The sequence below is a fragment of the Squalius cephalus genome (assembly GCF_949319135.1).
Source record: "Squalius cephalus genome assembly, chromosome: 21".
In the NCBI taxonomy this organism is placed as follows: Eukaryota; Metazoa; Chordata; class Actinopteri; order Cypriniformes; family Leuciscidae; genus Squalius; species Squalius cephalus.
In genome coordinates this window covers 11,871,408-11,887,506 of record NC_137142.1, presented here as the reverse complement: position 1 = coordinate 11,887,506, position 16,099 = coordinate 11,871,408, and the positions used below count along the sequence as shown (strand labels likewise).

The window sequence follows — 16,099 nt, the reverse complement described above, 5'->3', positions numbered from 1 at the left end:
TGAGTTACTGTTGAGCTCGAACAGGTCTGGCCATTCTCCTCTGACCTCTGGATTCAACAAGGATAGTTCCTCTTTTTCTGATCATTCTCTGTAAACCATAGAGATGGTTGTGTGTGAAAATCCCAGATCAGCAGTTTCTGAAATACTCAGCCCGTATGGCACCAACAACCATGCCACGTTCACTAAAATCACCTTTCTTTCTCATTCTGATGCTCAGTCTGAACTTCAGCAGATCGTCTTGACCTTGTCTACATGCATATATCGTAGTTTAGTGAGAATGACTGATGTTTAACTGTGTCAAAATGTGTCTGTCTCACAATTTTAAGAAAGACCAAGTAAAAACCCAATCAAGTCCCCACCGATATAAATCCAAATGTAGCATTTCAATGAACACTATATTTTTGAAAACGGTTTGTCATACATGATCAAAATAACAATAAAAAAATTTTGACTCCATTTTGTGAGTATTGTATCATGAGATCAGTATCGTATATCGAACTAAATCGTGTAATGTTGTCTCTTGAGAATGACTGATGTTTTATTTATTTGTTATATGCTGACTTAGGAAGACATTTCACTCACAGAAAAGCCAACCAAGTCTTTCTTCTAATGTGAGATTAGGAAGGTTCAAAAAAATAATGACATTCATAATGATTGATCATAGTCTTATGAATGCTATACATAATAAATCCTGGTGCGTTATTGTTTCTGTTGTGGCTCATTTTAACATTTTATTTTTTATTTAAAGAAAAGAAAAAAAGACCTCTCTGGTCTGACATCTTGGTCCTACGTCAGGTAACAAGTGATGCAGTCCAAATAAATATTTATATTATAGCAGAAACAATACTCCTGTCAATTCTTCCTCTTTTTCTATTTAGAAAATAAATTAGTACTGGGCTGGTTTCTATGGAGACTGTGTTAAGGATGTTGATGTCCACTTTTCCAGTCCTATATACAATAAGATTGCAGAAGACAAATGTGTAGATACTAGGCTATATGATGCAAAGGCCAATAATTATTTCAATGCCCAAAGACTTATTTTATATATTCAAGCTAAGATGATCCAAGTGGTTACATTGTACCATTCAACATCTTCTGCAATACAAAGATGCTGATAGCACAAGCGTGTCATACACATATACAAAAGTAAATAAATCGATTCAGTTTCTCCTCGCACTCTGAGTTGAGGTCAGTCTAAGCTCAAGTTCTCATCTTTCGAAAGGTCTTGCATGCTTCACTCGCTCCTTCAGACTATAGAGCTCTCTGGATGAATATGTTCAGTACAGACGGTCTACTTTATTGTTAGTGCACAGACTCAGAGGACACTGCGGGACATTCAACAATAGAGATCTAGAGCTCACTCAGGGCATGAAACCATAGTGAACCCTCTGAACCCTGTGTAGCAAACAGGCTGTCTACAGGCTACAAGACCATATGACGACCAACAATGGAAAACAGGCAGTTACCCGAAGAACCGCTATCATTAAAGATTCTGTCCCACCAAATATTATATGCAAAGCATCACTGAAAACCTTCAAATCTCATTCTACAGCTGCTATAGTCTCTAGTATCATCCGTGGTTCTCAATAGGATGATTTGAAGAAGCAAAAGGTAATTTTTGCCACTGCAATTTGATTTGCTGATCATTTTATTCTAGAATGTCTTTCAGTAAATCAGCTTTTGATGTATCTGGCTGCCTTGACGGTAACTTAACCTGCTCAATGTCGTGCTTTCAGTGCCAGCTTGTTAAGCAAGTACTTAGCTAAAATAAAGAAATTTCGCAAAAGAAACTGATACATTTCTAAATGCATAGGGAGGTGCTTTTTTGCTGTCACTGTAATTTCCTGCCACCTCACAGAAGTAAATCTGACACTGCGGATCACGTTCAGACACAAAGATGCACTGCACCTTGTCGTCATGTGGATTTACCTATTATTAATTCAAAAATCGATTGATGAAATGTTGGTACAGAAAGTCACCATACTAAATCTGATAACTTTGTTACAGTATGACAGGCAAACAGAGATAGTGCTCTGACCAGTACTTCCCTCAAGCCATATTTCATTCATTTCATATCATATATTTATTCACTGAATTTATATTCATTTATATAAGTGACACTCATTTAACCCTGTAATATAAAATCACTTGAGGAAATAAAAACCTCAGTTTTATTCAGAGGCCCAAACTGAGCAAACATATGCAATTTGGTGCAGTTGCTGATATTTCTATGGCCAAAAAGATTAAATTCTGATAGCTTGTAATGTAAATCTGTGAGATATTAATAACTGTATAGCAGACTAAAAAAAACAAACAAACAAACACCACATAAAATCAGTTGTTACTCTGAATCTCCCAATAATGTCTTAAGATCATATAAATGTGTAGCTTTATGATCAAAGCTCTGTAGTTTTTACTGTGGAGGGCAAAACATATAATGCAATACAATGATGGTTTCCTAATCATATTTGATGCTCATTTTTAACAAGATTTTTCAAAAACATGTATGGATAATCACGCAAGCATAAATTGCTTTAGTTCAGTAAGTGTTATGACAAACAATATAAAAAAAAGTTATTCTTACGTTTACGCTTATAAAAGTCAGTAGAGATTTGATATTCAGAAACAATTCATTACAAATTATTTAAATTTTATGGAAATGTAAACAAATAAAATATAAAAATAACAATAACAAATAAATTAAAATCATCCAAACATTTTATATGTTCTACTTTCCTGCAACACTACAAACCATGCAGTTTTGAAGTTTGAATTCATTGTATCGAGGGAAGACATCAATATGTGACAATATGTTTTCTTGAAATGAGGTCCACAGCGAGACAAAACTTCCTCACATATGATTGCGTTTCCGTTCTCTCATATTCAACTGGGCTCCATTTATTAAAACGTTAGCAACACATTCTGCACATTTTTAAGTAGTTACAGGGTTTATTTTCTATTTGAGATCACTTTGTATCATCACTTGCACCTTTGTACTTAAGCAAACAGTAACACTGGGAAGTTTCCAAACCAACGAGAATGCAACAAAAATCAAACAAACAAACATGTTCAGTGAAACTCAAAGCAGAGTATCAAACACTCAACCAAAGCACACTTTACCATCCAGATCACACTGAGAATTCAAAGTATTTAACGCAAAAGCAATAGACGTCACCCTGTCATGAGGATGTTATCTATTTCAGTTTGACAAATGAGCAGAGCTACTGTATGAGGATCCTGAAGCTGAAATATGAGCTGCCTTCAGATCCTGACAAAGCCACAAATAAACACATTAACAAACTTAACTGAGCTATTGACTTGGAAAACCCGTTTGAACTATGTTTAGCAGGTTGGCCGAACAGGTGGACCGTTGGCCTTGCACTCAGGTTAATGATAAAACGCTCGCACAGCACGGGGAGAAGAAATAAACACGAAACCTGACTAAGCAGTCTTGACCTATTCAGGCATGCAAACAATGACACGCTACATTATGACAGAAAGAATGGCCATTTGCCTTGCGTGAAATGCACTAAATGAAGCGCTGTCCCCCCTGCTATTCCTGCCCCGTAATGAGAGGCTCTTTCCGAGAACTCAGCTCTGACCTTCACTGTCCCAAAACCTCCTCAAACAGCTTCTGTGTCGCACAGGGCATGGGGAACCTGGGAATTTCATAGCAAACTATAAATTATATCAAAAATGAAAGTGAAAGTCTAGGATTTTTGGAAGTACCGGTTTTATTTAATAAAGGTTCATGATTTTGAAATATGAAATGTATGTACTTTTCACTTAAATAATTATGCTTATAATGCAATTTGTAAAATAGTCCCTGTGGTTTTAGACTAATATTATGAAATATTATTACTAAAAATGATTGTTTTCTATTTTAATATATTTTAAAATTAAATGTATTGCTGTGATGCCAAACATTTCTTATTATCAATGTTGAAAATAGCTGTGATGTTTAATATTTGTGTGGAAAACATGATACATTTTATTTTCAGGATTCTTCGATGAATAGAAAGTTCAAAACAACAGAATTTATTTGAAATAAAAAAAATGTGCAACATTATATTTACTGTCCTTTTTTGAACAACTGAAGGCATCCTTGCTGAATAAAAGTATTCATTTTATTTCAAAAATTATAAATAATCTTCCTGACACCAAACTTTTTTTTTGTATACACTGTATTAAAACATTATATAATATACAAAATTATTATATTGCTGATTATTATATAAAAATATGATGCATAATTAAAATTAGAAGGTTGAATCTTCTTTGGAATGATGATTCAATTCTTAGACAACCTAAGAATTTGTTGAAAAGATAGATAGATAATAAACCATAAGTGCCCCACCTTTGACCAAGATAAGCTGTAAAACCAGATTAAAGGAACAGCTTTTCAAAATAATCACCCTTGGCGCATGAAATCACCTCACCGAGTCTGCGGATGCGGGCGCCTGTGTTCGGCTTTTTCTCAAGGGATTCCTAGAGCATGAGGTAAACGGAGCAAAGGTGCAGTTTTAGGCTTGTACAATGAATCTTCATGGTCCACATGTGAGACCTGAAGCATGGCACAGATTAGCGTAACAGCGTATTCTCCCAACAATGTGTTATGCAGCCTTCACCTGAGCCATATCTTAGTCAGCATCAGAATCAGCCAATGGAACATACTATTTTGAAACTCAAAAAGTTGCAAGATGCTAATGGTGCATGAAAGAAGCGAGACGTAACTTCAAATGACCCCTACAAAGCACATACCTGGCATAGGTCTCAATGCTGCAACTGGCATTCAACAGAAATTATTGTTTTACAGTGCACTACATCATTATGCACCTGGGAAAGAGGAAAGAATAACAGGTCACAAGCACATTTAATGTGCTGAAAAAAAAAATTGTTTACAAACCCTTTGTAATGCAGGTTACCTTTTAAATGCTTATTTTTAACCCACTACATTACAGATGAAAGTGCAAAAGACAAGATATGATGACGAGAGATGGCAAACTGGATCAAGAAATGCACTATACAGAATAAAAATTGCATCACCCGCATAATTGCCTCAGCACATCGTGTCTAGACCACATCTCTGATAAGAGTTTTTTTTTTTTACTTTTTACTTTAAAGATAAATATAAAACTCAAGATATGATCTGCTATTACTTAAAGGAATGGTTTACTTATAAATTAAGATTATGTCATCATTTACTCATCCTTATGTCATTCCAAACTATAACATCAATTCAAGTATTTATTCATATGTATTCATAACCAATCACGTCAGTGTGTGATCATCAATGAGTGGATCTCTGAGCTGGTGTGAGTGAGTGGAGGCGGGGCTAACTTGCATATTCATAGAACCGCATACTAAATGAGGCAAGGGTTGATGAGTTATATTCAAGCTATTTTAAGGCATTATGTTTAAGGAAAAATCTTTTAAAATATAATTCTGGTGATCAAAAATGAGTTTTAAGGGATAAAACGATTTACTACAGGGGGACTAAGTATTAGTAAATTTGTTATGTGCTTTTGTCGTTTTCATTAGTTTCGTGTTTTAAATAGCGACTTAGCTTTCATTTATTTTTAGTTTACTCATTTTAGTACTTTAACTCAAACTTATTTCAGGCTCAATGACAGAGCAAAGGAGTCTCTCTCAGGTTACATTCACACTTATGCAAATTCAAATCTGTCCGTGATGACATTGTGACATCAAACACCATCAGTGATCTGGTCCCTGTCAATTTTCAATGGATGGAAACTTGCAGTTTGGATTTCAAAATCTCTCCTTTTATAGTCAAACAGCTTTGAAATGAAATGAGGTTGAGTACATTTTTGGATTATGCATTTCATTTTGCTGTCTATTCCAATTCAGTACTCATCAATGAGGAAAATAATACACCCTCCAAGCCCAGTATGTGTTGTAAACACATTACCGGTATGTAAACTCTGTGTCTGACCACATTTAAATTCTCTTCAAGTCCAGGGCAGACTCTCTTTGTTAATGTATAACGCAGCAGCAGAGAGGTGAGGTGAAGTCTGAGAGGAGGAGCAGCGGTTAAGATTTCCCATGCCTGACCACTCATTCTAATGAGAAACACCAAAGCCATCGCTTGCTTACAGTCTGTTTTCCGTTCATTTTGGCATCTTGCTAAACACAAACAGAGAACAATGACGACTAGGCTAATCTCTGATCCTTTGGAACAGAACGTTCCCGGCGATGGTTGTTTGGATGGGTTTGAGAACTTTCTGTTCCAAAGGATCAGAGATACAAGGATACAACCCTCACGACCAGGAAAGGAAAGATCACAGAAATGGATGGGGTTTGCATTACGTCATGCTGATGGCAAAACTGGAGAGCGGACATGCTGTAACACACTTAAGAATACTGGCATATACAGTATCACACGCCACACAGTTGTTCAAGCACATGCAGGATTCTTCAAGAGGACCACTCGATTCAATGTCCATTATTTCTATAGCACTTTACACAATACAGATCATTTCAACGCAGCTTTAAAGAAAAGGCCAGATTCAAAGATACAGCATAATCAGGCACATCTGAGCATCATCAAAAGGATTCAAAATTACCCGTATATACACATTTTCAATATTCAGATATCAGCTCTACCAATATATGACATCATTTGGTGGATTTCTAAAGAACATCACCCAACGTGTATCATTTTAAGCTTAATCATGCACATCCGAAAACAAAGATGAAAATATTTAGATGGATATAAATAAATAACTGATAATATTAAATGTACGTATTAAGTCTTAATGGTTGCAGACTAATGATTAGGCTACTTACTACTGTGTTGAAAGGAGAAATAAAAAATATAGAAATTTGAAGAAAAAAAGTTGGACACTTTAATTAATAATAATAGTAATAAAGCAAAATAACATTATCGACAACAATAATAAACAAATGTAATATGCATCTTTATCAAAATATAAACATATACACAAAATAGATGCATAAAATATATAATGTATATTTCCAAAATCTAAAATGTAATGAGTAAAAACTGTGTGTGTGTTTTCAAGTTTGATTAATTTATATTTTGGCAAACAATTGTCTGTCAGAAATTGCTAGTAAATTACAAAGAATGGGCAAGTAACGTAATTAAAGAGGAAAAACTGAAATAGTATTTTCTTGTAAAATGTACTCTTTTATTTGCAACTTTGAAAAATAATTTTTACAGTGTAGTTCAAACTGTTCCACTGACTTGAACTTTGTCATCACTCAAAAACAAGCCCCACAGAAGCCTCGCATATGCTAAATGTTTTAGTGAACATATGTGTAGATAAACTTTACTGTTTATCACCATCACTGTACTGTACTGTACTGTACTGTATTGTCATATTATTATTATTTTACTTCTTGCACTTTACTTCTGTAATATTCTTCTTGACTAGCCATTCTTGCTCTTGTAGCCAAACATATTTAAAACAACGAAAGTATGGTTCCTCAGAACGTATACCTAACAGTATACTTTATATTACAGTATTAATATAAAAATATATTTTTTTAAAACACTGGTTGATATCAAATTTATGAATATAAAAATGTCAGGTGAAAGTAAATGAGAGACCAAACACTTGCTACACAATTAATTAGGATAATTCAGATGATGTTCCATTTCTGCCTGTCATGCACAATGATGTTTACTTATATTTTTTAGGAATTCTACGCAATTAGGAAATCGGGGTCAAAGTTTACTGTGGTAGTCAATGACGTAGTTCAGTAATGGACATCAAATAAGGGTAACGAGAGTAAAGTTCATCTGGAAGCAGCTGATGTTAGAACTTGACGTGACATTGAAGCATGCGTCAGGAGGAAGAGTGGGCTTGATGAACAGGAAGTGTCAGGAGGAGGTAAAGAGTGGAAAAACACTAGTAAAGATCAGTATGCCTTAAAGGGGTGGTTCAGGATTTTCGACATCGGACCTCATTTTCAAGTGAGCCTGGTTGTTATTCATCAGTGGAGACAGTTTTCAAAAAAATTCATCCAGTCCTTACTTTTGGATAGTTTGCCTATGCTAGGCTAGTGCGAGTCAACGGTGCACGTTAGCCTGCCATTAAACACAGTGTTACCCACTCCACAGTACACCAAAAGCAAATAAATTCTAACGCCAGACTATCGATGTAAATGTCTATTGAGAGAATAATGTTAGAAATCAAAGTACTCTTGTATCTCAATTATCTGCGGCAGGTAATACACTTGCGTGATTGTTATGTGGACCCGGACCGGCTCTCTCGGTTTCCTAGGTAACCAAATATAACTCCGCCGCTGCTGTAGACTGCTTATAAATACAGGGAACAAATTATAACTAATGCAATGTGATGAAAGGGTAGTTTGATTTCTAACATTATTCTCTCAACAGACATTTACATCGATAGTCTGGCGTTATCATTTATTTGCTTTTGGTGTACTGTGGAGTGGGTAAAACTGTTTTTAATGGCAGGCTAACGTGCACCGTTGACTCGCGCTAGCCTAGCATAGGCGAACTATCCAAAAGTAAGGACTGGATGAATTTTTTTGAAAACGGTCTCCACTGATGAATAACAACCAGGCTCACTTGAAAATGAGGTCCGATGTCGAAAACCCTGAACCACCCCTTTAAGAAAGAGAAGATGGGAGAGATACTGAATCAGAGGCAAGCAGAAAGCCTGAAGTAAGAGGGAGAAAAACAAGAAAAAGAGAAGGAGAAAATAAGCTCCCAGACTGAGAGCAGTGCCTCGCACCCCTGCAGTTAGCGGAGGGTGGGGACTGTGAAGTCTCCGTTCAGGCCTTCTCTAGAGATCCTGTCACAATAAACTGTCCTACAGCTGGGAGGCTCTTTGAATTTCTCCACCAAACGTCTCATATCTTAGATTCTCCTATGAAAACAAAGGTCTTAAATGCCCACATCAGTCCAGATCTACTCAAATGCCTATTGCTGCTGATAACAAATGACACAAAGTGGAAAAGACAGAAAGCATGCGCTAAATCTTGCAGTCGCTTGACGATAATATGTCAAAACGATCCTAAAGGGCTTCAGGGTTGATTTTCAGAGAAACTATCCTTTCGACTTGATACTTTAAATATTGTTGGCTGTAATGGCGAGAATAGAAATGTATTCAAGAACTTAAAGGGACAGTTCACCCAAAAATGAAAATTCTGTCATTAATTACGCACGTTCACGAGAGCACCACAACGCATGCGTGGTGTTGACGCGAGACCAGATGTTGCATGAATGCGCGTTGGAGATTATCATTTTGTAAAGTGGCAAATTATGTTTGTTTTTTTTGCGCAAACGAAGCACTTCATAAAATTGAGGTCTGGGGCTTGAAAGTGGTAGTTGCGTAGTTGTCAATGGAAGGACAGAAAGCTCTCAGATTTCATTATAAAGATCTTCATTTGCGAACATATTTTTATTGAATTTTACAAAAGAACAAACATAATCTTCTTAAATACAAACATAACTTACCGAAATCCCTCCCCCTCCACAATAACCCTGGCAGTCGGTAAAAGATCTTCATTTGTGTTCCGAAGATGAACGAATGTCTCACGGGTTTGGAACGACATGAGGCTGAGTAAGTAATGACAGAATTTTCATTTTTGGGAGAACTATTACTTTAAAAGAAAAGATAGGTAAAATACTAGCCTGACTTCGTCATACTCATATTCTAGTCAGAATGTGAGTCTGAGACTGCTCCATAGAGATTTGATTATGGGGCGTGTCTCAACCGAACCAGGAAAAAAAAAAACTCTGCACTCAATTGGATAGACCTACAACCAATCAGAGCAACGGAGTAAATGACGCATGTTCTTCATTCATATTTTCAACCAACAAAATGTCGCGGCTCTCTGTTCCTCTTTTAAAATGAATGTGCTGTGGATATCTTCTATAACAGACGCGATGGCGGAATCTACACATGATGTTTCATAAACAAAGTTCGGGAGAAGCACGTACAAATAATCAATCCAATATCAACTTGTCATCAAACAATACCATGTCTAACGTTACCCTATATCAGCATGAGGAAGCATATTCACTCTGTCAACTTACCTAACACTCCTTGACAGTTTTTCAGCATCCCTCCACCACCCCGAATCCTCACTCTTGTCTTGTTCTCTCACAACCAGGAACACGGGGGGAGTATGGCTACCGAGCCCACAGCCCTCGGACAGCACGTCATATACGCATTTAATCTATCTGACTTATTTGTGTGAACTCGTGAAATCTTATATGCATTTATTCTATCTGACTTATTTGTAAATGTGAACTCGTGAAATCTCAATTCTCCAGCTGCACTCGTCTTTGTTGTAAACTAATTCAAATCAAGCACTCTTTGGTGACGTAGGTGATTACGTTACCGTTGCTCATCTGTCCATCATCGTATAAAGCCCGCCCTGACAATTTGATTGGTCCGAACAATTTTTGTTCGGGCATAATAGCTCCTCAACGGAGCGAGTCCAGACCGAACTTCCCGACCAAAAAATATTGTGGGCGGGGTTCGGGCTGGCACCCAGGCTAGTAAAATACAGTAAAATGTAGGCTATAACAAATCAGTACATAGTATACATTCAGTATACAGTATATATTGTTTATTATTAGATATCTACATATATTTTTACTAAAATGTTTTAATAAATGAACAATGTGAGGCTTCAGTGAGGCTTATGTTTAGTGGTAATGGAAGAGTTTGATTCAGTGAAACCGTTTGAACTGAACATAAATTAATCACAAATCAATTCCACCCACTCAACCAAACAAATAACTTTGCTATGTCATAGAGCAAATTTTTATTCACAGAATGAATAAATTAAAATTAAAAATGTACCCTATAGACAACTTTTCAAAATTCAACCAATTCGATCAATTGGCCTACAGATTTTGATATCACCTTTGAAATATAGCAAGTTCCTGATTGATTAATATACCACAGTATATATATGTTGGTATTCCAACTAGCTGTAGTGACTGTACTGACTAGTCAACTACTTAATTAGTTGATTAACACTGGTACTTTGGGTCTGTGCCAACTAGTCATAGATTACACTAAGTTTTTACATTTTTTTGAAAGAAATTATGTGGATCAAAAGTGACAGTAAAGACTTTTAACACAGATTTTCTTCTTGAGATTTTCTGTTCTTGAGAACGTTATTTTCATCTAAGTATTCTGAATGAAAATGTATTACTGTTTCGACAAAAAATATTTTATTATTGCAATGTTGACTGTTTTCAACATTGATAATCAGAAATGTTTTTTAAGCAGCAAATCAGCATATTAGAATGATTGCTGAAGGATCATGTGACACTGAAGACAGGAGTAGCCTAATTAAAAAAATATATTATAATTTATATTATTTCACAATATGATTGTTTTTCTTTATTTTTTTTTTTAGTCAAATAGGTCTAAATGCAGCCTTGATGAGCATAAAATACTTTTTTATTTTTAAAATCTCACTGACCCAACCTTTGAATATGTTATGACCTATAAGTTGTGCTTGATCTATAAGGTGACAGCATGAAGAATATCAAGTGTCTATTTGTAAGCCATTTGTTTAGTATGCTAACCTGTAAAGACCAAATATATTTGGAATCGCAAGCATTATGGGGTTAACAAAGGACTTATAAGATGGTCTGACTCATTTAAAAATGTTCACATACAAGCTTGTGAAATGCTTTTGAGACCCCTCATACTAGAGATGGAGCATGACCAACCTAGACTCATTGCAAAAATGGGCCTCTACCTAAACTTTTGCAAACTTACACACACACACACTACAATTCACTGCAGTTTTCAGCTGAAATAAACACTCCATGTTTTGTAATCTAATACACTGATTTATGCATCACATGACCAGCTTCAGATGTTTGGCTTTTCTGACAGTAAACTCAGTAGCTCATTTTTAGAGAACTCTGGTACGAATCCTGTGAAACACAAGCCATGATAAAAGAGCTCAAAGACTTGTAGAAGCAAGCTAAAATGTCATGGTTGCTTCAGCAAATGGATTTATCACTATCACTTAGGTTTAATGATAGGGTTTACAGTAGGTGGGACATTATTTTTAAACCCAATTAGGCATTTAACTAGGGCTGGAAAGACGTATCTAAATGAGTCGATTTGTGTGGAATCCGTCGATAAGTTGTGTTGTTTATGCTACCCAATAATGGTGGCTCCGACTCCCGGGAATAATTACCAAAATATCGAGACTGATCTAAAGTGTGTTTTTTTTTTTTTTTACCTCATTTATTTAATAATCGTGGTAAAACTTTTATGGACAGTTATACATGGACACTGCAATGTTTGATACTGTCGCTATGGTTAGTTAGTTAATTAGTTCGTTTGAATGCGGTTGTGACTTCACCCGTTTATACAGCTGAATGAACATATTCAAACAGCTACTTTAATCTCTGGAATGAATTAAGAAAACATTTCAGTTATTATTTATTGTTAAAATTAACCAAAAGATTAATCAAAAAAAATATCAATAGATTAAAAAAATAATGGGATTTAATTTATGTTGAAATTAATTACTTTAGTTTTAAATTCATTTTAATTAAATATTATGAATTAAACATTGAAATAACCCATTAGAAAGGAAAGTATTGTGCAATCATTTAAGACATCTCTCTTTATATAGAACCTTTTTTAGCATAAAGTGTTCTTCAAAATTGAGCCAAGAAACATAGGGTTATATTTAGAACCAGACTGAACCTTTTTTCTAAGAGTGTACAACAACCAACATAATAAAACATTGCCACATTCACGTTATTCTGTTTCAGATCAAAATGAAGGCACTTTTACTTCACTTGAAAGTGTCGAGAAAAATGCCAAAAGCAATGTATTGTGCAAAAACGGCACCACAGGCAGATTTTTCAAATGATCCTGGGTTGTATATAACACACATTAATACCAATTAAATAATAATTATTACATATCAATTAAATATTAATACCAAGGTCACCAACTTCCTTTTACTTCCTTCCTTAGTAAAACATGAATTTTAGAAGAGAATAAGGTAACTGGGTTCAGGTAAGCGGTTGTGTTCAGGACAAAGCTCTGAAAGTTACAAACATGATAATGTCCAGCTTTTGGCCTGAGGGAGTTAATAGAGCACCACAAAGCACGGCCTTTCTCTTCATAAATGAGCCACTCAGTGACAGAATGAACCACAGACAAAGCCTGATGATTCAGGGTGACGTAACGGAGAACTACAAGAACATAATGAACAAATTAGACTTACAACTAATGGTGAGTAAAAAGTGTCCAAACTGACCAATTCAGGCAATCAATCCAGTTCAATTGATGAGCACACAAATTAATGTTCATTCAGAGCTTTGATGATGACCATAACAATGACTTCATTAGAGGCTTGCTCATTCCTGTCATTGCAAACAGTAGCCTACATAATTGCAGTTCTGATCAAACATAATAGTGACGCACTGAAATATTGGCAACTGAAAACATTTTACGTTTTGTTTTTCGAATAAATGAAATCAAAAAAATTCATTTGGGTGCATCTCTAATTATAACCCACTGAAGCTTATGATATATACTAGGGGCCATGGAGGGGGCTCTGGCTATCTATCTTACAAAACATGCATGAATACAAACATGTCAAAATAGATATAAAACTTGTCAGAGTTGAGCTAATCTCTCTCAAGTAAACTACCAAAACATATGGGTTCAGTATAGACAAACACAAAACACACACACATCCAGAATTTACAGTCTTGTGTCTTGAGGTTAAAGTGTTTGCACCCCTTTTAAATCAGTCGTGTAGATAGATAGCCCACATTCTGTTCATTTGAGTTTTGTAGCGATGTTTGGTAATGTTCTGCCACCCTGAGATTCATCAGATAAGAGGCAGAAAGCTTGTTAGGGAATAAACGTCACGAGGATGAGGCAGACTTCAAGGCGCTCTCAGAGCCGTGACACATGCACAAACGCATTCTCCATTTTTCTCTCATTAATGGGACACTTGGCACTCTTCAATCTTCAAAGATACACATGACTTCAAGTTACCAGAGATTTCCAGGCTGTGTAAAGCTCATTTAATATTAATATGCTACCTAATAAGTATGTGCTTCACTGAAAACCTGTTCACTGTAATACATTTCAACCCACTAAGTAAAAGTGTAAGTGCTGCCTTAAACGGTCAAGTGAAATCAAAGTGGTGCCAAAGTCACGAAATGCAGTTTCAACCACTCTGAATTGAATATTGATTCAGAAAATTAAGTTAAAACTCATAAAATTTAGTACAAATTACACAAATGTGTAAGAATTGTAACAACTGTAATAAAAGCCAACTAAAATTGTTATAATATAATGATAAATAAAATATCTTTTTAGAATGTAGTACTATTTATAATTTTAGGTAGTCTATCTCTAATAGAAATTTTAAAATAATAATAAAAGCTTAGGCACATGAGAGAGTACAGAATATTTTCTACTGTACAAAAAATATTGTTGGTTTAACTTAAAAAAGTCAGTAAACTGGTTGCCTTAACATTTTAAGTTCATTGAAATTTAAAAACTGCTAATACAACAGAAACTCAAAACATGTTATCTGAACCACATCATTTATCTAAGTTGATTTGACAAAAGGAAAAATAAAATTGTGATAAATCATACAAATATTTTTTACAGTGTACAGAATTATATTGTATTAAAAAAAAAAAAAAAAAAAAGTAAAAAAGTGATTTAGATGCTTTGACATCTAATGCGTTTAAGGTCATACAAAGTACAGTTACTCATGCACATTGGTAAATAAATTAACAAATAAACTTTCTTTCTTTCTCTTTCGCTTATGACGTTGTATCGTACAGTGAAATAAGCGGTGAGTGTCTCAATGAACCATCTGGCTTTAAGCATCGGGAGCGCGTTTGAGTCTCATACAGAAATTCACTTGTTGCTGCCGCTTCATAAACCTGAACTTTGCGCAACAGTTGCAGTGTGTACAACAGAGTAGCCTACAATATTACTCACTCACAGTCCGCTTAACTTACCTCTTCTTCTCTTTCTCAGCTGTCATCTCTCGCTCTCGGTCCCTTCGTTATTCCCGCAGTTCGACAGCAGTCAGATCTCTGTGCAAACAGAACACGCTCCAAAGCACTCGCATTAAATAACAACAAAACTGATAGTGAAAATGCAGTAAAGTCCACCAGCAGGCCAAAAGTGACTGTACAGTCTCAGAACACTGCCAAGGATCGTACAGTCTCCCACTTTTGTAAAATCCAAGCGCGGTGAGGGAGTTTCTTGCTTGTTTTCAGGTCAGTGAAGTTCACAGAACGCAGCGTCTCACTGAAGGGTGCTTGACAGCTGAGCAATCAATTAGAGCTCTCTGATTGGCTGGAGCCGCCATTGGGAACCGCCCACCGTCAGCACTGACAAGACTTTCACTCCTGCATAAATGTTCCTGCAGGTCCACTTTCTCTGAGACCTACCAATCTCTGTGTACAAATAAAATAATTAAGCTGCGTCTTTATAAAGTAATTTTTACCCCCCTGTAATTTGGCTCCAAATCTCATGTGATAATTGTCATTTTTACTCCCTCTACAAAATAGTGTTTTACTAAGAAAATATACATCTGTGACATTTAATATTTTGCCTTTCATCACTATTTATGTTTGTCTTTCTTCAGAAAATATATGAACAAAATAAAAAATACTGAGCCGGGGACCTCTGGTTGAATTGACACGGAATGACCAACTAAAAATACATTTGAGTGTGTTGAAAGTTATGTTATAATGTTACTTCGCTCGGTGGATGGTATGACACTTGTTGCACACTGCAGTAAACTAGATCGATATTCGATTATAATTTGAATGGCTTGTGATGCTAAATGGCATGCAGTTTTTAAAATGTATTGCATGGTGGAGAAAATGCTGTATTAATGTTCTTTCTGATTATGTTAACCACTTGACAAAATAGTGTTGTCTCTGAACCATGGTACAAACATGTTACTCACAGTAAATCAAGAGATTCAAACAATAAGACTTACCATGTTGAGCTATATAATAATTTGTTTTCTGTCGATTAAGGTATCCAAACAGTTGCTTACCTGTCTAATAAAACATAATATATTAATTAAAGTGAATACATCG

The 16,099-nt window shown here is 35.5% G+C and overlaps 1 protein-coding gene across 1 annotated transcript in view; it reads right to left on the bottom strand.

The window, feature by feature from the left end:
* Positions 1 to 15,293, bottom strand: part of epas1b (endothelial PAS domain protein 1b) — a 48,042-nt gene extending 32,749 nt beyond the window's left edge. The window contains exon 1 of the mRNA XM_079854633.1: positions 15,002 to 15,293. Coding sequence (XP_079710759.1) covers positions 15,002 to 15,027 — 26 coding nt within the window. The 5' untranslated portion in view covers positions 15,028 to 15,293. The remainder of the gene's footprint in view (positions 1 to 15,001) is intronic.
* Between the last annotated feature and the right edge of the window lie 806 nt (positions 15,294 to 16,099).